This window comes from Sorex araneus, chromosome 8 (assembly GCF_027595985.1).
Source record: "Sorex araneus isolate mSorAra2 chromosome 8, mSorAra2.pri, whole genome shotgun sequence".
Lineage (NCBI taxonomy): Eukaryota > Metazoa > Chordata > Mammalia > Eulipotyphla > Soricidae > Sorex > Sorex araneus.
The window spans coordinates 5,967,016-5,993,280 of record NC_073309.1 but is presented as its reverse complement, the minus strand read 5'-3'; the positions used below and the strand labels follow the sequence as shown (position 1 = coordinate 5,993,280).

Sequence of the window (26,265 nt, the reverse complement as noted above, 5' to 3'; positions counted from 1 at the left end):
TTTAAGTTTCGGTCATACAATGATCAAACACCCGTCCCTTCACCAGTGCACATTTTCCACCATCAAGAACCCCAGTTTACCCCCCATCCCACCCCTCCCCCTGCCTGTATGGCAGATGATTTCCACTTTACTCTCTCTCCACGTCGATCACACTCAATATTTCGACAAAAGACCCACCATTATTATTTGGAATTTTCCCCAACAATCAGAACTGCCGAAAAGGCATCAAATTATCTAATGACTTGCTTTCTATTGCTTTGCTTTCTGTTGCGGATTATGAAGAGCATATGATGTCACGCGGCCGCAAAGCAGCTGTGCAATTTTGGATTTCTGATATTTTAGTAATAAGTCTGGAGGGATTTCTGTCAAAAACCTCTGGGTTTTTGAGATTGGTTTTTGTGCCTCTGGGATCACAGCCACCCAGGAGCCAGGAGCCGCTCGTGGGGCCTTGTTGGGGCAGGGAGAAGGGCCGGTTCCAACCCCCCATCCTGTAAGGCCCCGAGTGTCACATCACTGCAGTCTCATACCTGGCTGTCCAATAGGGTCTGAAAAGGTGGCGGCAACTGTGCCGCTGGGGAAAAAAGGCGGAAGGGACAGACACTTTTCCCCATCCAGGATGGCATGGAACCGCTGTTTAACGCTTAGTCCAGATGCATTTCTACCAAAAGCCACTGGGTTCCGAGACTGGTTTGTGTGCCTCTGGGATATTGGCCGTTCAGGAGCCAGGAGCCGTTTGTGGGCAGCAACTTAGGGCCTCGTCAGGGCGGGGAGAGGGGCCTATTTCTTTTTCTTTTGTTTTTTAAACAAATCACCATGAGATTCAGTTACAAAGCTCTCATGATTGAGTTCCAGTCATACAATGATCAAACATCCATTCCTCCACCAATGCACAATTTCCACCACCAATGTCCCCTATATCCCTCCTGCCACCCGCACCCCACTCCTGCCTTTATAGCCGGCACCTTCCTTTTTACTCTCTCTCTACTTTGGGGCATTATGGTTTGCAATACAGATACTGAGAGGTCCTCCTGCTTGGTCCTTCGTCTACTTTCAGCACACATCTCCCATCCCGAGCCATCAGAACTGTCCCATCTCTTGGCTCCGACATGAGCTTTTCCATCTCTTCTACCCATCTCTCCTGTAAGATGCTGTGAGCTAGTTTCCCCCATTTCAACCATGGGAATACCATAGGCTTTCTCGATGGGGCCCCTGGGAGGGTACATACTTGGATTATCACGTAAGATGAGGCATCGTGATTCTGGATACAGGCTAGATCATTGCATAGATGAATGATTGTGATTTGGGGTACGGGCTGGATCATCACATACATGAGGGATTGTGTTTTGGGGGTACGGGCTGGGTCATCCTAGAGATGCGGCATCACTGGGTTCTGTGGGGGAGGATTCCTACTTCACTGCACACCGCTGGCCTCTGGGCGCCCTGGGGACGGACAGCATCAGTCCAGGGTCTCTGCTGCCGCCTGCTTGTTGGTTTTGAAGCTCGCAGCCCACGGACAGGTGTCCTGCTGGCGATGACGTGTGAGTGAAGGCGTCTGACAGGAGATACTCCCACACACGCCTTGTCGGGGCTGCGGGCCAAGGTGTGGGCTGACAGGCTAAGGGAGAGCCAGGGCCAGGGCCCGCATCCGCTCATCCACATTCCTGGAGGCGAGGACGAGGAAGAATGGGTGCTCGCCAATCTGTCACAGAACGAGGTGCTGGGGATTCCCCGAGGCCCAGCCTTCCGCAGTGGACAACTGGCTCCACGGGAATGAGGTGACCGCAGCTGGCCGCTCCCGCCCTGCTCTGCCGCCTGGTCTCCTGTGGTCTGCCTGCTCCACACAAATCCTCCCTCGTGTCCTCACCTCTGCCGTGTATGCCTCCTCCTGCCATCCACGTGGCCAGGCACATCTTCCCCTTTCACTAATTTTATCCTCTTGAGAAACTTCTTGGAGTCTTGCAGCCCCTTTACCTCGGGGTTGGGGGCAGCCTTCAGATAGTGGGGAATCACCTGGTCATGCTCGGTCAGGGTCATCTCCAAAACACGGGATCCCCGTGCCCCCTCAGCATCTCTGGCCAAGGAGCAAAGGGAGGTGGCCAGCTGACCCGGGTCATTTCTTCCCATGTCACTGTTGGTTGGCCTTGACAGTTTCACCCTGACTGGCCTTGCCGGGCTTCCGTGCTCCCTGACTTCAAGATTCTGCCTTTGTGCAACTCCAGGGAGCCGGCTTGCAAAGAGTTAAATCGGGGCTCAGCTTGCACAGCCTCCCCGAAAAGAAAGACTCTCCAGGGGGAAAAAAAAGGTTTTTTTCAGACTTCTAAAAGGAGGAATGTGGGTAAAAACAGAGGGCATCGGGTTTCAGTCTAGGCAGGCAACTTACACTGTCCTGTCATCCCAACCCCTGGGTACCCTACAGGAGCGGGGAAACTCTCTAATGAAACACTCACCCTGAATTTCCCCACCTCCCTTCCCTCCTCCGCAGGACAGCTTGATGGAGAACGTGACTCCTTCATTGTCTGTGTGTGAGATGGGGAGGGCGGGGGAGGAAGAGAAGAAGAGGGGAAGAGGAAAGGTTGAGGAGAGCGAAGGGTAGAGGGAGTTTGGGGGGTGGAATGGAGGAAGTGAAGGAGACAGAATAGGTGAGAAGAAGCATGGAGGGGGAGAGAGAGAGGAGTGCAAAGGGCACAAAAGTTAATCTCCAATCATTCCTAAAGAATGTGGCATCCCCAGGGCCAGAGAGATAGTACAGGAAGGAAGGTACTTGTCTTGCATATCTGACCCCCCCCCATCCGTATGAGCACCACTAGGAGCTCCCCCTGAGCACAGAGCCAGGAGTAAGTGCTGAGCACAGAGCCAGGAGTAAGCGCTGAGCACAGCTGGGTGTGATCCAAACTGAACCTCCCCCTCCCCCCAAACAATACAGAACATGTCACCTCTGAGACGACATCAATCTATTCAATAGGAAAAGAGAGAGGGGGGGTTACTGTGGTTTTAATTCTTACTGTCAAGGACTCTGAAGCATCCAGTAGCCTTTTGCACAGTGCTTAAGCAAAGAACAAAGTCAATGACCTTAAATGACCTGAGTTTCCATCTCCAAATGGAAAAATGTTAGGATGTCCCATAGACTTAGAAATCCCAACAGAGTTGTCGACTTCAACTGAAATCATATTTTGAAAGGAGGCCCCAAGCAATGCTCGAGGTCACTCCCGATAGCACAGAGACTCCCCAGCAGGACAGAGAAATGTGAAGGCCCCCAGTGCAGCTGCTTGGGCCCTGCAGGGCTGGGGAAGAGGAAGACAAAGCCCCCTAAGCCACCGGGCAACACTCTGGCTCCCCCCAGAGTGGTGCTCAGGGGCCATGTGGTGCTGGGGCCTGGACTCGGGTCCTGCGCTGTGCAGAGTGATGCCCGGGAGACGGACAAACCTCCTCCACCCTGATTACTTTTCAGCAAAGGTATATAACTAGTTTTCACTCATCTTTAGTTTTCACCTCGACCACTTTAGAATGTCATCCTCAACACACACACACACACACACACACACACACACACACACACACACACACACTTCAGCTGTTGAGCTCTCTGGAGTGCAAAGTCCTCCACGGAAGTCCAGAATGTGGACTCTGTTTCCCTCAGACTCCCCAATCCCATCAAAAGGGGACAAAACAAATACATTTACTGTCCTACAGACCTATTGAAATACCAGCTGACTTTTAAATCCTCTGGATGACTAATCAGTGTACACGTCCAAGAGAAATTCCTGAGCTTTATTGCCAGGCGTATGCTGCGGTGGGGGGGGGGGGGGAGGGGGATGCTGTGCTGAATGAGAGAAATATGTGGAAATTATCTCCTTTTATCATAACGCTATTGGTAGTGATCTCAGACAGTGTCTGGCCGCCAGAGTAATATTGATTCCTTTTGGTGCGTGCGTGCGTGTGTGTGTGTGTGTGTGTGTGTGTGTGTGTGTGTGTGTTAGAGACAGACAGACAGACAGACAGACAGACAGAGAACAGCTTCTTTCTGGGCCAGGTGGAAATATAATACGGAACCAAGCCTCTCTGCTTCTCTCCCCCAAGTCATTGACACAGATCTGTGTGTTTCTACTTGGATATAAAAACTGGCTGAATGGCCTTAAATAATGCCGAAAAAATTTGAGAACTAAGGCGATCACGGAAACCTTGATTACCCTGAGGATTTCCCTTGGCCGCCGAGGAAACCAAGGGGCCAGGACTGTGCACGCCGACATCCACCTGTTGCAAACGTCCACGCGGGCCGAGCCGAGGACCCGAGGAGAATGGATGTGGGGCAGACTGCTGGGAAACCAGACGGGCACGTGAGCCGGTGGGAAAAGGCAAGGTCTGGTTTCCATTTCATTTAAACGGCGCGTCCTGAGGAAGACATTCTATAGAGCCTTGACATACAAAAATAACCAGGAGCTGCTGAAACTTCAGCATTGGGTGGGGAGCTGTCAGTGATTCCCAGGGGAGGGTCGCCCTGCCTTGCACTAGCCTTGCTCCTCTGGGAGGGGGTGGGGAGTCAGACACAGTGACTCTGCACAAGATCACTGAGACGTGGACCCTTCACTTGGGGACAGGCCAGCTTGTGAGGCAGCATATTGGTTCCTCAAATGCAGCCTGGGAGCCCATGATTCGAGATGGTCGTTGCTCTTCCGCTGTGCCTGTGAGTGCACAGCTCTTAAGTCTGGTCCTGAGAGACAAGGAAAGCCGAAGGATTGTCAAGGGTGCCCTGCGGGTCTCGTGGGCCGTTCTGAGACTGTCAGATGATGATGGTGTTTTGGAACATCCCGGGAGGGTCGCCTAAGGGGCAAGGAGACACTGGTCTAGCAGGGCCACTCACAGCTCTCCTAATCTTTGCTTTTGTGTACTACGTCCTGGGTTAGAAAGTGGCACAGAAGGTTCTACTTTCTAAAAATATTTTTTAATCTGTCCATCTATTCATTCATGGGTTTGTTTATTCATTTGTTGGTTCGTTTGCTCCTTCCCATTCATTCATTCACCTTCCTTCCTTTCTCTTTCTTTCTCCCTTCCTTCCTTCCTGCTGCAGTTATGAACAGGGACTGCATCCATGCAGTTGCTGTTCTGTTATACAGAATTTTAGGTGTGGCCTCATGCACATTCTGGCTGTAGTGCTCGCCAGGGGTCGCACCCCCAGCCCCCCACCACAGTGCTTACACATATCCTAGCTGCAGGGGTTCTTGGGGGTAGCACAACCAGGTGTATGCCAAAGATTATACACTTGGTCAGTCACCAGGACTCCCGGGAAGGAGAGCACCCTTGGTGCATGTGGGTGCCTCTGGAATCGAACTTGTGGCTTCACGTTTACAAGGCAGTCCTCTTCCCACCAAGGAGATTCTTTAATCTTAAAAAAAAATTCTTTTGCTGCATGTCCTTTATGCAATAAAATGGGTTTTGCATATCTTTGAGATTCCAGATCCGGTGTCCCTGGTAGAAACCACCAGAGATGGTTCTGCTAAGAGAGTTTCAGAGGCTGCAAAGGGCTCCTGGACAGGGAGATGACAGAGTGGAAGAGGCTTGTTTAACCTGGGAAATCGTTTCCCGAATGAGAGAAGCAGGACCACACTTGTTTAGGTGATTATTCCAGAGTGACCTAATGGTAGCAGAGCCCTCAAAGCATCAACCTTTGTATATTACTGTGACCCGGTGTTGTAACTCATGTTGTTTGGAAAATGAATGGCATCCGCTGGTCAAAACTGTTTCTACATAGTCTTTAAAGATGTGATATGAAAATGTGTTAGGGAGATGTTTTATGGTTTAACCATCTGTGTATGCCCAATGTGTAGCAAGGGTCTGAGTATTGAATGAGCATCCAAAATGCAAATTTTTTTTTAAAAGCCAGACATCATAGGGCTGGAGTAATATGACAGCAATAGGCATTTGCCTTACACACAGCTGACCATGGCTGATTCCCAGCACCTCTTATAATCTCCTGAGAATTGTCAGGAGTGACTCCTGAGTGCAGAATCAGGAGTGGTCCCCTGACCACAGCAGGGTATGCCTCCCCCCACCCCCCCAAAAAAAAACCAATCCCCTCAGACATCAAAGGAAAGTAGAGAGAGGAAAGTTAATTGGTCAGAAGGTCGGTACCTAGGTAAATATATACCAAGGTGGCCGAGGAGGAAAATTAGCTAAGATAATGGGAGCATTTGATTCGTATATGTAGAACTGGAATGAAAAGAGGGACGTTTTACTTCGTGTTCCATCCTTAGGTTCCTGACACACTTCTGCAGAATCTGACACTATAATCAGAACTTAGGGAACACGCGATAATTGGAAGTGTCTGAGAGAGAAAGTACACTTACCCTTTCTGTGGATGGGACAACATTTTTTTATTTTGTGAGGTTCCCACACTTTGATCTCAGCATCCCACAGGATTGTAAAACACATTCAACATTTTTATATTGAAGTGAACATATTTTTGGCTCCCAGAGTATTCATTTTGGTTCAATTCATACTTATAGGAAAAGGCATATGAACTTTATTTAACTTCTTTAAAAGAATATAGCCATGAATTACTTGGATACTGACACAGAGTCCAGTTTTGGGAAATGTGATTCATTGCTTATTGTGATTTTAAGTTTTTAAAAGCACTGCATTCTATCAATTTTGGAGAGGTATGAGCATGTGATAAAGACTAACCAGAAACTGGAGGATGTTCTCCTGAGAGCAATAAAGTATAATTTAAATATTAAAATCATTAACTTAAATTCCTTTAGAAGATAAAATACACATAATACTAGATGACTGGATTTGATTTTTTTAAAGCTCCTAACATGCTCACACGTTTCTAATGAAACCATAACCCCTTTAAAAATACAAGCAAGGCACGTCCAATTAATCACACACATTTCCCTCTAGAACCTTCTCAGACAGGCCACATTCCTAGGACATTAATTTAAGCTTTCAATGAGTCTAAAAGCAGAATGAGTACATTAAGATTTTGTAAAATAATAGTTAAGCAAATGGATCCTTATCGCTGAGGTGGAACTATGACTTTATATTTTGTTCAGAGACATATTATTGTTCTCACTATTCACATCACAGTCAAGATCATTTTTCAAAAGGGGAACATTTTACATATCCAGTTGAACCATTTTGTTGAGCTCTAGCTACCCTTCGTCCCTACATTTTTTTGTCAGGAGCTGTAGGAGCTCTGGCTGGCACGGAAACCAAGAGGGAGAGACTGAGAAAGTGAGCAGTTCTGAAGAACTCCAATGCCAAGTGAGAACCCCCCTCCATTTCTTCAAAACAACTAAACTAAACTTCGGGGGAAGATGCTTGACCTAGTGACCAATCCCAAGACTTTGCTTGGGGCAGTGCTAAATAATAGTGATAAAGGAGACTCAGAACCACAAGAAACAAAAGCACAGGGGGGTGGGGGGGGGGGAAGTTCTCAGGTGGAGGCTGGTGGAAGAACTGGTGACAAGGTGTCATGAACTGGTGAAATGGATCTAAAAAAATGGGAAGAAACTGACCCCTCGCAAATGTACAGGTTTATTCATTAGCACCGTGCAAGCCAAGGGTGCTCCGGCTTCTCTCAATGCAGGAGCCCTGTCATTTGCTTGGGTGCACACCATTATTTCTAGCCTAATCTTCTTGGTAGTTTTCTGCAGACGGTGTCTGGAAACGAGTGGAAATTTACTGCACTTCAGTGACATGTTTACGAACAAAGCTAGAATGAGAAGGGACAAGGAAAAAGAATGGTTGTGTCCTGGAGTGGTTAGGAACCCACATCTCAGCAGGAATGATGGCAGGGCCAAAATGCTAAGACACCTGCTGCCTGATTTATTTTGTAGGTACCGAATTTATTCTGTGTCTATTTGTTTAGTGATGGTTCAAAAATTTAACAAGCCTATGTTGCTCTACGACAGCCTTGCGAGTAAAATATCTCTCTTAGAAAAGAACACCCAAAATGTGTCTGCATATCTGAGGCTCAGATGCTTGATAGAAATCAGACTTGTTTGTTTATTTAGGAAAATAATGGGTTAGAAAATTCCCAGAAATCTTTCACTGGAGAGCATGTCTTAAGATTACCTAAAGTGTGATTTCAGGGACTGGATTCATTGAGTCCCAAGCCACCCCCATTTTATATTCAAGTTGGATTTGGGGTTCCAGCTCTCAACCTCTGGAAATGCTGAGAGGGTTGGAAGGATCTTTTCTGCTGGGGCAGTACCCAACGGTGATGAGAATCTACTTGTGGTCCTGTGCTCAAGGGACTGTATATGGTGCTGGGATGGACCCTGAGTCAGGTGCGTGCAATCTCTCTGCCCCTGGAGGAACATTTCTGTAAAAAAGCATTGTGAGATATTCAGGGATCTCCCAGCCCATACATACAGGGAATGACAAGTGGTGTCTCAAGTTGGTAAGATGAGGGGAAGTTAAAGTATGTCAAAACTTAGAGCCTGGATAGCAAACTCAGATTGTTTCGCTTTGTCTTGGGGGGCCACACCTGGTGGTGCTCAAGGGTTACTCCTGGCTCTGCACTCAGGAATCACTTCTGGGGGGCCCAGGGAAACATAGGATGCTGGGGATAGAACCAGGGTCGGTCACGTGCAAGGCAAACACTCATACTCTGGCCCACTAACTTAGATATGGAATAGGATCTGGAATCCCTCTTTTACTTAGAACTGTCAAAATCCCCTGATATGAACCTTTTGATTTAACATTTGCAGACCCAGGAGCTGTATTTGGCCTGTGGTGAGCCACAGCAGGTACTACGCATGTCTAGAGGTTTCTTTGTTAATACCTGTGGGATGTGCTCAGGGGGCAAAAATGGTGATCTTGTTAATGATGCTCTGGAAACAATAAACATGTCTTAAGTTGTCCTTCTGCAAGTGCTAAGAATATCTAGAGCTGTTTGGCCGGGTGACAAATATGGGCATTAAGAGATAACCATGGTTAAGAAACTTGCCCAAGTTATGTAACTAATTAAGAGTTTGGCCTGGGCAGAGAGCTCAAAGCACAGGCACAGGTCAAAGTTTCATCTTCTGCATCATCTGACAACCCCCACCCCAAACCCCTGCCTCCCCGAACCACCTGGTGTGGCCTTGGTGGTTCCCAGAACCCTAAGGCTAAGGTCGGGTCAAGACTGCACACATTTTTTTTTAAAAGAGCAGCTACTTTATTTTATTTGTTTTGTTCTGTTTTGTTCTGTTTTTTTTTTTTTGGGGGGGGTCACACCCAGCAATGCATACGTGTTACTCCTGGCTCATGCACTCAGGAATTAGTCCTGGCTGTGAATGGAGGACCATATGGGATGCTGGGGATTGAACCTGGGTTGGCTGCATTTGCAAACGCCCTCCCCACTGTACCATTGCTCCAGCCCCAAGACTGCACACTTAAGTCTGCACCATGTAGGCATCGACTAAGAAGCCCGTGTTCCAGCTTTTATCGTGTTTAAAAAAATCTTGGGGCTGGAGCGATAGCACAGAGGGTAGGGCATTTGCCTTGCACGCGGCTGACCCGGGTTCGATTCCCAGCATCGCATATGGTCTCCTGAGCACCGCCAGGAGAGATTCCTGAGTGCAGAGCCAGGAGAAACTCCTGTGCATCACCAGGTGTGACCCAAAAAGTGGAAAAAAAAAAGAACCACAAAAAACTCTCTCCAGTATCTTTGCTGGTTACTGCCAGCATCAATAATAGTCACAGAAACACAACAATAACAGTGGACCTCACAGGTTGCCTTTGAGAACCACCTGTGCTTGGACAGGCGCGTGGTCATGTCCTTCAAGGTGGAAAGAGGTTTGGAACCAGTGCGCCTGGCTTCCCTCACAGTGTGCCAGTCAGGCATGTCGGGGAAGCATGCTCGGCACTACGGCACAGCTTCTCCCTCCTCTCTGAGGTCAGTATCCTCTCCTGGTCTCACGAGTGCTAAATTGGAGAGCAAAACAACTTCACACGAGAGCCTGGTTACGTAGGTGCTCAGTAAGCAGCAACACAACCCGAAGCAAATAGCTCTCTCTGGAAGACCAATAATCAACCCCAGCCCCGAAAAATGGGGAAACGTACAGGATTTACCAACTAGGAGAAGCAAACCAAAAGATGTTATCCAGGAACCAAGAAGACACATTTATGAATGCCTTCTAGAGCCATCTGCAGGGACATGGATGAATTAATCATTAGTATTGCCCATCAGTCACATACAAGTTGGTTTGCAATGTGAACCCGTGGAGTGAACAGTCACAGTGGGCCACGAAGGGAGCAGACCCCAAGGAAAATACGACTTAAAGATGGCACACTTTTTGTTTTTTTGCTTTTTGGGGTCACAGCCAGTGATGCACAGGAGTTTCTCCTGGCTCATGCACTCAGGAATTACTCCTGGCAGTGCTCAGGAGACCATATGGGATGCTGGGAATCGAACCTGGGTAGGCTTCGTGCAAGGCAAAAGCCCTACCCGCTATACTATTGCTCCAGCCCCTGATGGCGCACTTTTGACAGCCAAGTGTACTGCTAGGCCATCAGCCTGGAAACACACATTCTCCAGGACGCCTGTGGGGTCCCTGTTCTCTTCCCTGGCTCAAGTGTCTGTCTCTCCCCTTTGCACCCTGAGGAGACATGTTAGAACTAGGAGGACGGGCATCACTAACCACTGGGAACTCAAGGAACAGAAGGGCTTACTTCAAAGACCAGCGTCTCGTTGGTGGGTCCTGGTGCAGACAGGCGTTCTGGGTGGTTAAAGGGGCGCTGGTATTCGAAGGTGGTCCCGGCGAAATGGAACTCCCCAGGCCAGTTGATGCTCCAGCCCCCCGTGAGGTAATACTTGTGACCGAGGCTCCGAACTGCCAGGTAGCTGGACGAGATCTGAAGCTCCTGGATCTCAATGCTCCAGGCTCCCGCAGGGACGGTGACCACCGGGTAATATTCTGCAGTGGGGGAGACAAGGTTTCCACACTGTGCTTTGGAGAGGGGCAACTGGAAAGGCCCAGGGCCCCTTGTGACAAAATGGGGTGTCTGCATCAATCAGTGACACCTGTTCCTCCTCTTGGAAGAGAAAAGTGATGCACTGTTTCAAGGTCCAAGTGGTAGGAACACCAGAGAGAAAATAAACATATGCTTCACACACGTGTGCATGTGTACATACTTGCATGTGTGTATGTGTGTGTGTGTGTGGTGGGTAAGGAAATAAATAGGAGAGTCACTCTGTCACTCTTCATTTCCAGAATAAGCACCACAAAACTAAAGAATGCTTAAAAAAAATCTACCCAGAGACAGGAATTTGGCTTAAGGGGTAGAGCATATGCCCTTAGCCTAGAGCACACACGTGGGTCCCTGAGTTTGATCCCTTGATACCACCTGGTCATTGAGCAACACTGGGTGTAGCCTTGATGGTCACCAAACAGTGAGTCATTAGGTCTAAGCATCACTGGGTGGGAGTGCCCCTCAGTCCTGGTGGGTGAGATCCTTATCACCCATCTCTGTCCACCCGCCCAACACAAAATCAACCTAGAAGAACCTTAGGACCTTTCGTTCTCCACAGCTTTTAAAAGCCATTTGGGGACGACACATTCATCTATGTCCTCTACAAGAAGTCTAGATTTTTCTGGAAACTGAGTCATAAGTGAGTGTACTTATGACTCTAGAAGGACCTAGAAGTCAGGAGACACCATGTTTCACTTGATTTCCATGTTCTCAAACCGCTGCAAGTATTATCCTGGCACCTGAGTCCAGAGCACCCAGGAGACTGCACAAGTAGAGGGTACCTGTGTGCCATCCGCTGAGGCACAAGTTCCCACTCACACATCTGCCCTCCCTCCTGAAGGCAGCCCCCAGTCCAGAGCTGTGGTCTCCGGGGTGTCAGCAGAGCAGGTCTGAGGCTGGGCCACACAGAGTGTGACTCCGGCTTGCACAGCAGAGAGGGCTGGGAGGCACCAGCCTCAACGGGGGGTTGTGTGTATGTGTGTGTGGGGGGGTGGGGGGCGGCCATGTCTCTTACCATTTGCCTTGTGCTGGTTGAGATACAGGCCTTTGTAGAACTTGCACGTCGAATTATCACCTTTGCAAACTCCACAGGCATCCGACACTGCTTTAGAGCCAAGTTCATGGTCACATCCCACTGGCTGCGACCAAAATAAGAAACAAACCAAAACCAAAACATCAACTGTGAGTCAAATCACAGAGCAGCAGCTGAGAATAACCTGGAAGCCAGGGGCTGTGCTCATTCACAGAACCCTGGGGAGCACCAACTCCCATCTGATGATGGGCGAGGTTGGGGTGGCCATGGGGGTCTGGCCCCTCTTCTGTCATTAAGAGAATCATGGCTAGCTAGGCACGTTCTGTCCTGACCATGAGGCTTAGATTCTTGCTCTGCAAACGTGGGATAAAGTCTCCCTGGTTGCTAATAGCAGATGAGTTTACTCGGGTTAGCTCGACCCCTGAAACCTAAAAATGCTGGGACCACCACCCCCAGGAGAGAAAAAAATACATCTGAGAGCTCTTTTAATTTAATACATCAAATTTAAAGGGAAAGCATATACCCTGAGAGAAAGGCAAACTAGCCTTTTACAACATGAATAACATTGTCGCAGCACCAAAGGCAGGGGTCCCTCTACACCACCTTCCCGTCCTCATCTCTGCCATCTAGGGCCCAGGGTGCTCAGGCATCCCCTGGTGGGATCTCCTGCCTTCCCTGTCCTGTTATTCTGGAGACCACAGATAAGAGAGATCATCTGATCACCAGTGGACTCCGAAAACACGGAAGTGGGTGAGGCGCACATACATTTCTCATGCCTTTGCCACATCTACAACATAAGGGAGAACGGAGCCTTTGTTATCCCCATTCTGCTTGTGAATGGAGTGAGAAATAGAAAAGTTCTCGCTCCAAGAATAGGAAATAGAAATAGGAAATGGAGCAAGAAATAGGAATTCCCAGAATGGAGCGAGAAATAGGAAATTGATATGGGCTCAGGCCAAAACAGAGAGGAAGCCTGAAGCCTGTTCTCACCTCCACTCAGAAATGGAGGTGCCCCGGCCCAACCCCATCACCGCCCGGGACCCTTGCTTTTTTGTCCAGATTCAGAATTTCTGGAACACTTCTCAGAGTATGCACTGGCAAAGAGGAAATCCCGGCATGCTCACACATCCCAAAGCAGAAATGTTCTCTTACTTCACAAATCCCATCGATACAAACATCATTTTTGTTGGCAGAGCAAGGAGTTCCGTCCTTCACCTTTCCAGACATGGCAAAGAAAAATTCAAAGTTCTCGGCCTTGCAGTACAGTTTACACCGGTCTTCCTCTAGAAGGAAAGAGAACAACGGGCACAGAGTCAAGGGGAAACCGTAGCACATGACCTACTGAGTGGGCAAGTTAACTCGGAAAACTATGAGAATGAATATGGAAAATACCATTTTTTTTAAGTGAATGTAAAATAATTATTAATATTAATATTTATTAATACACATATATTTTTAAAGCCCTATAGCAATCTCTTTCTTTCTTTTTTTTTAATTCTTTTATTGATTCACCCTGTGGAAAGTTACAAAGCTTTCAGGTTTAAGTCTCAATTATACAATGCTCAAACACCCATCCCTTCACCAGTGCACATATTCCACCACCAAGAATCATGATATACCTCCCCCCTTCCCCCCACCTCCCCAGTCCCCCACCCCGCACGTGTAACTGGTAAATTTCACTTTACTCCAAATCAATAATAGTGAATTTTTTGTTGAAATATTGAATGTTATCAAAATAAAGTGAAAGTAAAGTGAAATTTACCATGCAGGCTTTGAGGTGTGTGTGTGTGTGTGTGTGTCTCTATGTGCGTGCGTGAGTGCACACATGTGTGCATGTGTGTGTGTATGTGTGTGTATGAGAGAGAGAGTGAGAGACTATATGAATAAATGCATATTATATTTTTTGCTTTATTTGGGGGGTGTGTGTAGGCCCCAGCTGTTCTCACATCTGACTCCTGGCTCTGCACTCAGGAATTACTCCCGGTGGGACTCTGGGGACCATATGTGCTGCCAGGAGTCCAACCCAGGTCAGCTGTGTAAAAGGCAAGCGCCTCACCCACTGTACTTTCACTCTGACCCAAAGAGAAGTAACAGAAGTGGGATTTGAACCCATGCCTCCATACAGAGACCAGAAGATCCCGGGGCGAGAAGTAGGAACTTGAGTCTGGTGCCTTAGATCACTCAGCCATCCTGACATGCATCCAATGAAGATGATATGGCCTTGAAAATATGATACTCATTTACTAATACAGATAAAACTGCTCAATAGCCAAGAATTTTTTTTTGAACCTTGGCAATGGCCGTGGCAGATAAGAACAGGGAGCTGAGTAGACACTTCCCTTGGCTAGTGAATATTTTAGACAATTTATATCAATGGACTATGCTATGTTTTGGTTAAACTTTATTTAAAAAATATTTATGTATTGCGGGGGGGTGGCTGGGGTCACTCCTGGCAGAGCTAAGGGAACCAGAGCTAAATTGCTGAGAATTGAACCAGGATCAGTGACCTAGAGCAAGTGACTTAACCCCTATTCTCTACCTAGCCCTGCTAGTTAAACTTCAGAAAGATAGAGTCAGGCTTGGTCCAAAGGTTACAGTTTACTGATGGAGTCTTAGCAAGTGACATACTCTTAACATTTATTTGGACAGTCTGAAAAGGGGGTGGGGGAAGGTACTTTGGGGTGGAAAAATGGCAGAAGGGCAAAGTGCACAAAACACACTGACAACAACCCCACTGTGGAAACAAACGAAGCAGACCTAAAGGCTAAACACTGGGGACTTGTATTGACCCGCGGGTCCCTAAAAAGAGTCTGGCACCATCAGCACAAAGTAAAGAGCCTTTCATTTACAGAGCGCGTGAGTTCAGAAAGGGGGTTGCTATGCCAACTGCTAAACACGGTCCTCCTGGGCCAGGAATTCCAGATGATGTTTCTCACAGGAGACTGTGCGGAGGCGGCACTGGGAGAGACGTCTGACAACAGATTTACAACGAGTGTGTAAACAGTTTGCAAATAGTTGTGTGATATAAAACGGCTCAATCAAAGCCAACTTCAACAGCAAAGAGGTCAGATCACGAGGGCCCCAATGCACAGCCGTGCCGAGACAGGCAAAGTGTTCCTCCTGCCTAGGAATCTGTTTTACTTATGGCTTCTAATGTTTGCATGTGATATTGGAGATCAGGGATGCTAGGGTGCTGCAAAGCGCCGTTTCCCTAACACACTTAGAGTCGAGTTCACAAATGAATCCAGGAGAAATGTAGGAGGAAAAAAAAAACACGCTCGGATCTTATCGTGGGATGGAATCAACACTTCGGCGTCAAAACTCCCCTTGCTCCAACAACACAGCACCCTCAAGTTCCAAGGAATGTTTCAAAGAGGGTGGGAGAGGGGGCCTCCCCTACGCTGTCCCCCCTGCCCCGTGAGGATGTGTGGGCGTCAGGCTAGGGCTGCTTCTGCTCAGTGCACGCCCAGCTGCGTTCACCGGTGGGCCTGATCTTCCTAAGTGCCCAGTCAACATCTGAGCCGTGAGGGAAGGAAGTGGCCTGATCCCTCCCTGGTAAAAACTGCAACCCAACCTGCAAAAGCACTGAGAAACGTCTTCCAAGTTACACACTCATTTCCTTCACGTTTCTTCTAACAGCTTCAGCACGGGACCTACTGAAGAGGTGATAACAGAATGAATTCCATAAACACTGGATCTGGATGAAAGACAGAATGTGGGAAAGGCCAAGAACAAGCTTGTGGAGGGATTGGGGGGGATGTGCTCAGCGCTTACTCCTGGATCTGGGCTCAAGGATCACTCCTGGTGGGGCTCAGGGGATCATAGGTGGTACGATGGGTACCGGGTCGGCTCTGCACAAAATAGCAGCCGACCCCGACTCCATCCCTGGCACCTCATATGGTGTGTTATGGCTTCAGGCCAGCTAAGAACTGTCCTAACATAGAACACAGGCCAGAGGGCAAGAGAAAAGAAGGACCCTAAGAAGCATGGAATGGCCAGAGTCTGCATCCTGCGAAGCTACATCTTTACCTGTTGGGATGGATCATGACACCCTGCCGCCAGGCGTGCTGTCTTGGTACTGGCTCGGGTCTGGACAGAATGAATGCCTCTCATGACGGAAAGCTACTAGTTCTCAAGGGAACACAGTGCCCATTTCGAACAGTTCTTTCTTGCCTTCATTCTCGCAGTTACAAATGTATGCCAAGAGCTGGTTCGCAGATGAAGGAGAGACGAGCTGGCTTAAGCCTTAGGCAATGGTTCCAACTTCTGGGAACAGAAATTCTTGCAGGGAGAAAGAGGCTCAAGCACTGGCTCACGATGGAAATTCATGTGCTGCCAACCACCACTGAGGCATAAACCAGGGCTGGGGGTGCCAGGCGTGGACCCGATGGAGGCCCAAGCTCACAAATAGGCACGGTGAGCTCTGGGACGAGGGCTGTCACTGTCACTGTCACTGTCACTGTCATTCCGTTGCTCATTGATTTGCTCAAGCAGGCACCAGTAATGTCTCCATTGTGAGACTTGTTACTGTTTTGGCATATCGAATACACCACGGGTAGCTTGCTAGGCTCTGCTGGGTAGGCAAGATACTCTTGGCAACTTGCTGGGCTCTCCGAGAGGGGCAGAGGAATCGAACCTGGGTGGGCCACGTGCAAGGCGAATGCCCTACCTGCTGTGTTATCACTCCAGCCCTGGGAGGAGGGCAGGGCCGGGAAACTCTCGGTCCGGACGCCACCTCTTCCCGGAGCAATTTATATATTGAACCCTTCTTGGATTGTTTTTCCCCATTCTTGAGCTACGCCTAGCAGTGCTCAGGGCTTCTCACTCTTGTCTCTGCTCTCAGGGATCACTCCTGGCAGGCCTGGAGGAACATAGAGGGTGCTGGGGACTAAACCTAGGTCTGCAGGGTGCACGGCAAGCACCCTACCTGCGGTCCTATCACTCTGGCCCCTAGACTCTTGAATTTTTGAGGGGGCCTTCTGAGCACTGCTCAGGAGAGTGACCAGGGCTGCGGTAGTGCCCTGGGGTGCTTGGGCACCTCCCAGGCTGTTCCTGGTGGTGCTCACGAGATCATGCAGTGCCAGGGACTGAACTGGGGTTGGCTGTATGCAAGGCATGTGCCTTAACCCCTGAATCTCTCGGGCCCCCATTCTTTAGGTTTCTAGAAGGTAAACCGCAGAGTTCCTTCTCCACACCAAACATCTATAGATGCCTCTCGATGTCCACCCGAGACACTGACCTCAGAATGGTCCAGTGTGCTCGGGTGCTTCTGGGGAGCCCAGCATATGGCGGGCCCCCAACTCCTGCGGCTGGAGTCAGCGAGCTGCAACCTCTAGGGAAGGTTCTCTGCGCATGCATACCCCACGGTCACTCCTGGGCTGGGCCTGGGGTCATTCTGAGCTTAGCCACGGGCCCCATGCCCAACCTTAGGCTCCTGGCACATGTCATCAGATTGCGATCTGAACTTCCCGCTCCACACATGTGCCCGTGGATTCGAGTCCTTTTCCAGGGAGGCAAGGAGGAGCTTCCTGCCCAAAGACAACAGGTTTGAAGGGTAGGAAAACCACCAGAACAAGGACTGCTTTTGCAAAGTTTACAAACTTTATATCAAAAACAAAAAAAACAAAAACAAAGGCTGGAGCAACAGCACAGCGGGTAGGGCGTTTGCCTTGGCACGGTTCCTCCATCCCTCTCAGAGAGCCTGGCAAGCTCCCCGAGAGTATCTCGCCCGCACGGCAGAGCCTGGCAAGCTCCCTGTGGCGTATTCGATATGCCAAAAACAGTAACAATAAGTCTCACGATGGAGACGTTACTGTTGCCCGCTTGAGCAAATCGATTAGCAACGGGAGGACAGTGACAGTGGTAACAAAAACAAGTGTGCTACTTAGTAAAAAATAAAACCTAATGAATTTTTTAAAATACAAGCCATATCTCTAACCTTAGTTATATATAAGCTATAGTAAGTTGAGTTTTAGAGTTTTAAATGTGTGTGTGTGTGTAATGTGAGTATGGATGTATGTACACTCCCCAATCCTTGCCACCACTGTGACTGACTGTCAGTTCCCAAATGGGGTGTCTCTAAGAGGCATATACAGTTTCATGAGTTTCTGGTCTGCACAATTCATACCCATTTCAATTAACATCCCTGGGAGACTTAATTGCTGAAATGTCAAAGGTAAGTTTAGAAACCTAAGTACATTCCAAACACATGAATCCTTGGGCTTACAGATGTGGGAGGCAAGGGGTGTCGTGTGTGGGGGGGGAGGAGGGAGTGTGGAAAAATAAACAAATCCTCTGGAAATGAATGAAAAAAAAAAGGAGGAGGCATTCAGTGGAGTGTGGGGAAATGCTAAAAAAAGCAAATGCTAAAAAAATGCTAGAAGAACTAAACGCTAAAAATCTCTGGCCTGCACAGTGCTCCCGCCTCTGGCCCACACTGACATGCATGTGTGACGTGCAGCTGTTCCTCTTACCTTCCACCTTGGTGTACGGTTTCCACTTGTAGAACCACCCCCGGAAAGGTTTGCTGTTATATTCCGCGCACTGCTGGGCTCGGAAATCCAGGCTGTTTCCATGGCAAGGGTCCGTATTGCACAGCTGGTAGAGACGGCTCAGACCCGGGCAGAACCTGCCGCCGTACTGAGGTCTAAAGACAAAAACAAGAGTGTGTGAGTTGACCGACCACAGACGGGGCTCCTCGGAGGGGCAATCTGGACAAGCACTGCTATGGGCCTTGAATTTAAAACTCACCACTGAGGTCAGTGACGAGAATGGGATGTGCGGCACTCAATGCCCCGCGTCCTTCTTCTAGCCATGGTCAAAATCACCCTGTTGGATGCATTTCTTTTTCACAGAGTTTGACGTGGCGTCAACATCTTTCTCCACATGACCTCACAGTGATTACTTGCGCAGCTCTTTCCTTGTGGCGGCATTACAAATCAAACTGATGTACCATCTCTGATCTGATTGTGTCCTCCTGGCCATTTTTGTAATGGTGATGAAGGCACCCATTTTGTACCCCATTTGGGTTACAAAAACACAGAACTTCAGGGGTCCAGTCTCAAAGCTCCCCGTGTGGACTCGCTCCCAAATGTCCACCAGGAGTGATCGCTGAGCACAGAGCCAGGAGTAAGTCCTGAGCACCGCCAGGTGTGGCCCCAAACCCAACCCCTTGGGAAAAAAAGGGCAAACTCTAAGAAGAGCCTTTTAGCTCATCCCTCCCATCACCCCTTTGCTCCTCCACTATCCTCCATAGCTACCACGGTTTTTACTGAGTCTCTGCATTAGTGTGGATTTTTCTTTTCACTTCATCTGCTTTAGTTATATTTACATTTCACACGTGAGTGCAACTAACTAATAATGCTTGTTCACTTCCTTATTTCACTCAGCATAACCCTTTCAAGTTGCATTCAGTTTTATCTCCAAAAGCAGAATTTTATCTTTTTTTTTTTTTTCTGAAATCCACAGGTCACTGCTACTTCATCCAGTAATTTGTTGTGGGCATCTAGGTGGATTCCATCTCTGGGAAAGAATGAAGCACGTATGCCTGATACCTATTCTCTCATGTGCCAAGATGTCTAAAAATATTCCGAAATGTTCCAATGAACGTAGATGCATGACACACACATAAACACGAACACACCCACTCCCCTCACAGGCTACTGTCAAAGTTCTTCACACACGTGCACCCAACTGAGTCTCCAGATTTTTTTTCCTTTTCAGAATAGTCTTGTTATCTTCCTGGCCATGTATGGGAAGCCCACCCTTTGCCATACTGGTCATTGCACCAGGAAAAGGCGCTTATAGACCCATCACCCCTGTGCCGTCGTCTGGCTCTGTCAGATATTGAGTTCACAGTCTGATTCTCATCACAGCCGGCGTGTCTTATGCTAATGCATTCTCTCCTCCGAGGAAAATCATTCTCTTTTCTTCATTCACATAATCACCTTTCCTCTGTGCAGGTGGCTGTCTCCTTGCTGGTCCAGCACAACAGTAAATAAATGGATTTCCAGAGGGACTCCCTTTAGGACACGAGTAATTACAATCGGATGGTAAGCTCTTTGGGGAGTTGGATGAGCGGATGGCAAAACTCAGAGAGCAAGGCAAAAAGGAAGGCGAGTTACATGAAAAAGATTGATCATGTCTTTCTAGAGTTTACTTTTTCTTAAAAAAATAAGATTTGATTGAGGCATGACATCAGTTCTGTGTGTACAAAATTATGGTCCAGTATCTGTATACACTCTGTGTACACTGCATCCTGACTACCACCAGCACAAGTAGTTTTCACTCATGTCTACCACACAACTGGCCCCTTTTGCCTGTTTCACCCACCCTTGGTCCCCCTCCCCTGGCTGGTCACCACCAATCTTTGGCTAGGATAGCTAGAATTTTGTTCTCCTTGCTTTGTTGCCATTATTCACGTGTTTATTCTTCACCTAAAGAAAAAAGTGGTGAAATCATATTCTGTTCTTTTGGGGGCTCTTTTCCCCGTTGACCCAGTTGACAGCCTCTATCCATCCTGGTGGCTGCCAATGGTGAGAATTCATGTTGTTACAAAAGAGTTGGATTCCCTCATGTACGGTGATCAGGTGATCACACCTTCCTGCTCCATTCACCTGCCAGCAGCCACTCAGGTCCTTTCCATGACTCACCAGTCGCCGACGATGCTGCAGGAACAAAGGTACCTATCTTTCCAAAGCAGTGCTCCGTGTTCTGGGAATAGCAGACCCGGAATGGCTGGATCTTCAGACACTTCTGTCCTTCATCCAGCTGGGAATTTCACACTTCCCTCCTTAGTGGCTACTAATTTACCTTCCCACCTTCCCACTCACTCTAAAAGGGGGCTCTTTCCTCTCCATCCTCCTCCTATTTGCTGCTTCTTGACTTTTGGGTAATAGCCAGGCCAACACCATCATGTCTCAGCCAGCTTCCTCCAGGCACAAAGCAAGTGCTCCTTTTCATTCTAAAAGCAGATCTTCCTCCAAAGGCTCAATTTCCACGATGGATCATCTCCTACAAAAAGCCTGATACAAACCCAGAACATGGGGGAGGAAAAAAAAAAAGGCTCCACTTCCATAAATTCATGTGATTAAAATTCCTTGTCTCTTTAAGAAGCCCAAGAATGCCATAAAACAGCTCTGGATTTGCTTCAGCATACTTTATCAAAGCCTCCTCTCGCTGCATGCTAACAGGGATTCGGCAGAAACAGGAAGTGTCCCGCTGCCAGCACAAGATTTTGATGCTATTTCAACACATTCTGGAGCAACTACTTAAACATTCAGCAGGCTTTGTGCTGGATCGAGTCCCTGGGGCTTGCTTCAATCATTTTGTAAATAGTATTTAGGAAAACTGAAAAGTGACATGAGGGCTTTACTTCCCGGTCATCTTCACGAGGCACATTGGAGCCCTCTAGGCAGGGCTTTCTGCAGGAGACTTTACAGAGCGCTCGCTCCTGTAGATGACTCAACTGCAGGCATGAGAAAGACCACGTGTGTGTCTTTCCACTCAGGAGACAGTAACCAGGAACACCCCGTCCAAACTCACAGTCATCCAGGACTCAAAAAGCCTGTGAGGTGGAGACCATGTGTTTAGAAAGAGACAGAGTGAAACCTCAACCTTCCTCTCTCCCCTACCCTGACACTGACCCTTGAGGGCAGGGGGAAGAGGAGAAAGTTCCTGAAGTGGTTTGGAGTCACCTCTGAAACGAAACAGGATTGGGGAGCAGACTCAAAGGACTGGGGAATATGTGTGTGTGTGTGTGTCCCTGAGTTCAAGCCCTGCTCTGCATGTCCCTCCCGACAGCATGGCTGAGGGACCCCTGAGCATCGCTGGGAGTGGCCCCTATTCACAAAACAAACATGGAGCCAGTCTGGATATTAGGATTCTCCACTTTTCCCCCCACCCTATATCGAGACAACATTTTCTAACCTCCTAATCTGTCCAATGAGGGCAATGGAGGTCATGTTGGTAAAGAATTTAGGGCAGAGTAAAAAAAAAATGTATTTTAAAACTTTTTTCAGAGGGAGTGTTCAGGGATCATTCGTGGTGGCACTTGGGGACCATTCACAGTACTGGGGATCTAACAGGGGTTAGTTATATACAAGGCAAGTGCTTTAACCCCTGTGTTATCTCTCTAGCCCTGCTAGAATACATCAATTTATATAATCTAATGTAGGTATATCATTTTTAATGATACTGATAAGAATTTCAATTTTTCCATTTCCATTATCCTCACGTAGAGGATATTTTTCTAGAGTTTTAAACATTAATTAAACATCAATTAGGATAAATTGATAGAAAAGTCTAACATGACATCTTATCCCTTGGGGCAATTATATTTTTAAGATTTAAAACGAAATATAAACAGAAACTAGGCTAAAGATATTACCTTATATTAATATTATGTACTATAATAATTAGACTCGTTTGGACGAGCCTCATGCATGAAGGAACCAGCAGAGGAACCCAGGTGTTCGAGACCAGGGCTGAGATTTCCAAGGCTGCTCGGATGGGGACTGGGCCTCTTCCACCCAGATTCCCCATTTTCCAGTAGCTAGGCAGTCACACCCAGAAACTGCCTCTGGCGCTGTGTAATCCCATCAATGGTCAACATCCAGAGACTATAAAATCAGGTCCTGAGGCGATGCAGCCGAGCAACATCTGATAGCCTAGTTCTCCCTCTTGGAGAATCTGGCAAGCTACCAAGAGTTTCCTGCCCACATGGAAGAGCCTGGCAAACTCCCTGTGGCATATTCATATGCCAAATACAGTAACAATGACGACTCTCATTCCCCTGACCCTTAAGAGCCTCTAATGCAGAACCATTGGGAAGGATGAGTAAAGAGAGGCTGCTGAAATCTCAGGGCTAGGATAAATGGAGATGTTACTGGGCCCGCTCAAGCAAATTAGTGATCAATGGGATGACAGCAATACAGTGATACAGTGATAATAATTAGACTGAAAAATACCCATATTCGCTTTTGCACAATTTATCAAGTCCTTAAGACTATAAATCATGATGTGGCTGGTTAATGATAACAATCATGTGGGCAATTCTGGTTAAACATTTTATGTACACACATGTTTGTATATATAAATATTACATATTAATCATAAATGTTCCTGAACCTGTTCACAGACTTTCTCAGTAAAAGTGATGCAGGGAAAGACCCAGAAATCAGGTTTTTTCTTTCTTTTTTTTTTTAAAAAAAAACTAACAGGGCATTCTGATGATCCGCTGATTCTAGAAATTACTGTTGCAAAGTGGGCTGGAGATAAATTCTAATGAGTATTCTGGAGCTACCTGGCAAACTCACGTTGTGGGAGAGTTTACAGAAGGCTCAGCAGGCTAAATCCTCCCCATCTGAATGGCCATGGAATTTTCCTGAATGGATCTATGGGAATCTCACCTGTCTCACTGCCGACCATATCAGAAAGAGGAAGGACACCAAGAACCAAGGTGCCCGGAGCCATTTTTAGGTGAACCCCACCATCTGCCCTCTGGTGACCAACTGGGAGCACCTCCCTGGTAATACTGGAGAAGGTTCCCGAGGACACGGAAGGCTTGGTAGGAGCTTGGACAGGGGCAGTTAGGATGTCAATGCAGATGCAGGAACGAGTAGGCTCACGTACTGTTCAGATAAATCCAGGAATCGACCAGGAATAATTCATTTTTTAGCAAACAAACTATGTTCTGGGAAAACCATCATTATGTGGAATGAAAAGTTCACGTGCTTTCCACATACACGAAAGAAAGAAAGAGAGAGAAAGAAAAGTTCAAGTTGAGTCATGTGAGCTGACCACATGTTTAAACCAAAGAAAGAAATCAGTAACTGGAAATAGAGACAAAACAGTTTTACTACAACAAAGTGAAATAAGAACAGGGAACAACTAATTCAATTGTCTGGGGATGGCCGATCACTTACTTATTCTTTTTTTTTCTGTGACTTCATGCATAATTAAAATAAACACTCTTTTGATTAGTTTTATTCTTGCTAAAAATGATAAAAACTGCACCAAGTGGAGCTACTTCGGTGATTACTTTTATTGGGCATCTCTAAAATTACAGTCTGCCATCTCCACGAACAATGCTCTGTTCTGAGAGTTCTCAGTCCCGCAGATATGAGTGAGGCTTGAGTCTAAATCTCAGGGGCCTCACTCACGCGCTTTACCAGCAGAGTTATTAAATTAGGTAATCTATTTCTTTCTTGGGAAAACATTGAGATTGTAAAATGTTGTGAAGTATGAAAACCAGAGCCATGAAATATGCTGCAAAAATGAAAACTAATATAATGATTTTAACAATTCCACCCAAGACACGGGCTGTATTCAAAGCACGAGGAGTGTGGTTTTAATAGCCTGGTATGAACTGTAAACGCATCATCAACCTCCTACGAGGACACCGATGGCTGGGCCAGATTCCTGTCCCCTGCAGACCTTTTATGGCAGAGTGTGGAGACTTTTCTTAGGTCCTCACAACTTGGACGAGCGGGAAGGGCACAAGTGGGATTGGCACGCAGCTGGCACAGGGCAGGGACGCTGCTCTACTTCCTGCCACGGGCAGCACAAGCCCCCACAATAAGAATTTTTCTGCCTCAAATGTCAAATGCGGAAGTTGAGAAACCCTGGATCAGCCTGAGATATCCCAAAGAGATGTCAAACAAACCACAGCCGAGTATCTTTCTGCCCTCCTTAATATTTGGGGACAAACTGGCTTTTTTTCTTTTTTTTTTTTAAATCCAGTTCTGATTGCTGACTCAGATGCAGGACCATTTGTCTCTCTTGAAATGCCCTTCTGCTCTGGTTTCATTATTTATTTGAACTCTCCATTTACCGAATGTTTATGTAATGCCTCCCATGGTGCCAGGCACTTTTCCCGAAAAGCACTTTACAAAGAGGAACTGACTCCATGTCTGGGGTACGAATACCATCCCGCGTTGAGCCCAAGAAGAACAGCGGGCAGGGCAGAGACACTGTCCAGAGGGCCAGGCCAGGAGTCCCAGGCAAGTTCCGGACTCAATGCTCTCGTTCTTCACCTCCACGCCAGACCAACAATGCAAGGGTGGAAACCTAAATCCACGACTTCCCCGGGTCCCCTCACGTGGATGTCACTGGGCCCAAATGCCACAGGAAGTTCTCTCTCTACTGTGTCGAGGACTGTTCCCGTGGTAGCCCTGGGTTCCTGGTGGGTTCAGACGAAGATGAAGCAGTCCTCGTGGACTCCACGACCTTCTGTGGATGCGCCTATGGGTGCTGCTTCATTCACAGACCTGATGCTGCATCCTCCCAGATCTCTGGACATGGGGATTGTCTCATGTTCATAAACCCAAGTTCATCAACTATCCCACAAAGCTACACAGGTGATTGCTGTCAGTCCAGAGATTTTGAGTCGGGGCACTCAATCTGCAAAAGCTGGGCTCTGTCTGTATCATGTCAACTAAGTGATGCACAGGAAGTAGAGCACTTACCTTGCATGGGGCAGGCACTGGATTTGAACCCTGACACCACTGCTCATACACACACACACATACACACACACACACACACACATACACACACTATCCCACATGTGTAAGAAATGCACGTATCATTTTGTGGCAATTACAGATCCTCAGAGTCCCAGAAACCTCCTTCATTCCCACAGAGTACGGGCCAGCCCCCAGAAGGACCAGGTCTCAGGAATTCCCAGGAGTGCACGAGCCAACTTCAATTTGTAGATGGTTTGCTCTCATCCTTGCAGTGGATGAGATTAATTTTTTTAAATTATTTTTATTATTTATCTGTTGTTTAGTGAAGCAAGATAGTTTTTCTTGAATGGAATTTACTTAGAAAGACATGAGGGGGGCTGGAGTGATAGCACAGCTGGTAGGGCGTTTGCCTTGCACGCGGCCGACCCGGGTTCGATTCCCAACATCCCATATGGTCTCCTGAGCACTGCCAAGGGTGATTCCTGAGTGTAAAGCCAGGAGTAACCCCTGTGCATCGCCGGGTGTGACCCAAAAAGCAAAAAAAACAAAAAGAAAGACATGAGGAAAGGGAGGAAATTCATGTTCAGGAGAGAACACGGGCTTTTCCTGAGTAGACAAAGGAGAAGGAGAGAGAGTCAAGGGGGGAACACGGGCTGGAAAGAGCAAGCAAGCCAAGAGACGTGGGCAGACACGTGTTCAAGAGAGCAGGGGCTCGAGAGCGCAAGCCTTTATTTTTATTTTTGAAAGAGAATGGATTGTGGTGGGCCGGAGCGATAGACCAGTGGGTAGGAAGCTTGCCTTGCAAACGGC

General features: G+C 47.7%; 1 protein-coding gene across 3 annotated transcripts in view; it reads right to left on the bottom strand.

Moving 5' to 3' along the window:
* ADAMTS18 (ADAM metallopeptidase with thrombospondin type 1 motif 18) overlaps positions 1 to 26,265 on the bottom strand; it is a 141,321-nt gene that overhangs the window by 25,910 nt on the left and 89,146 nt on the right. For all 3 annotated transcript variants that reach the window (XM_055145562.1, XM_055145564.1, XM_055145565.1), the window contains 4 exons: positions 18,463 to 18,635; positions 13,142 to 13,272; positions 11,972 to 12,095; positions 10,657 to 10,901 (listed from right to left, as the gene is read on the bottom strand). In XM_055145562.1, coding sequence (XP_055001537.1) covers positions 10,657 to 10,901; positions 11,972 to 12,095; positions 13,142 to 13,272; positions 18,463 to 18,635 — 673 coding nt within the window. The remainder of the gene's footprint in view (positions 1 to 10,656; positions 10,902 to 11,971; positions 12,096 to 13,141; positions 13,273 to 18,462; positions 18,636 to 26,265) is intronic.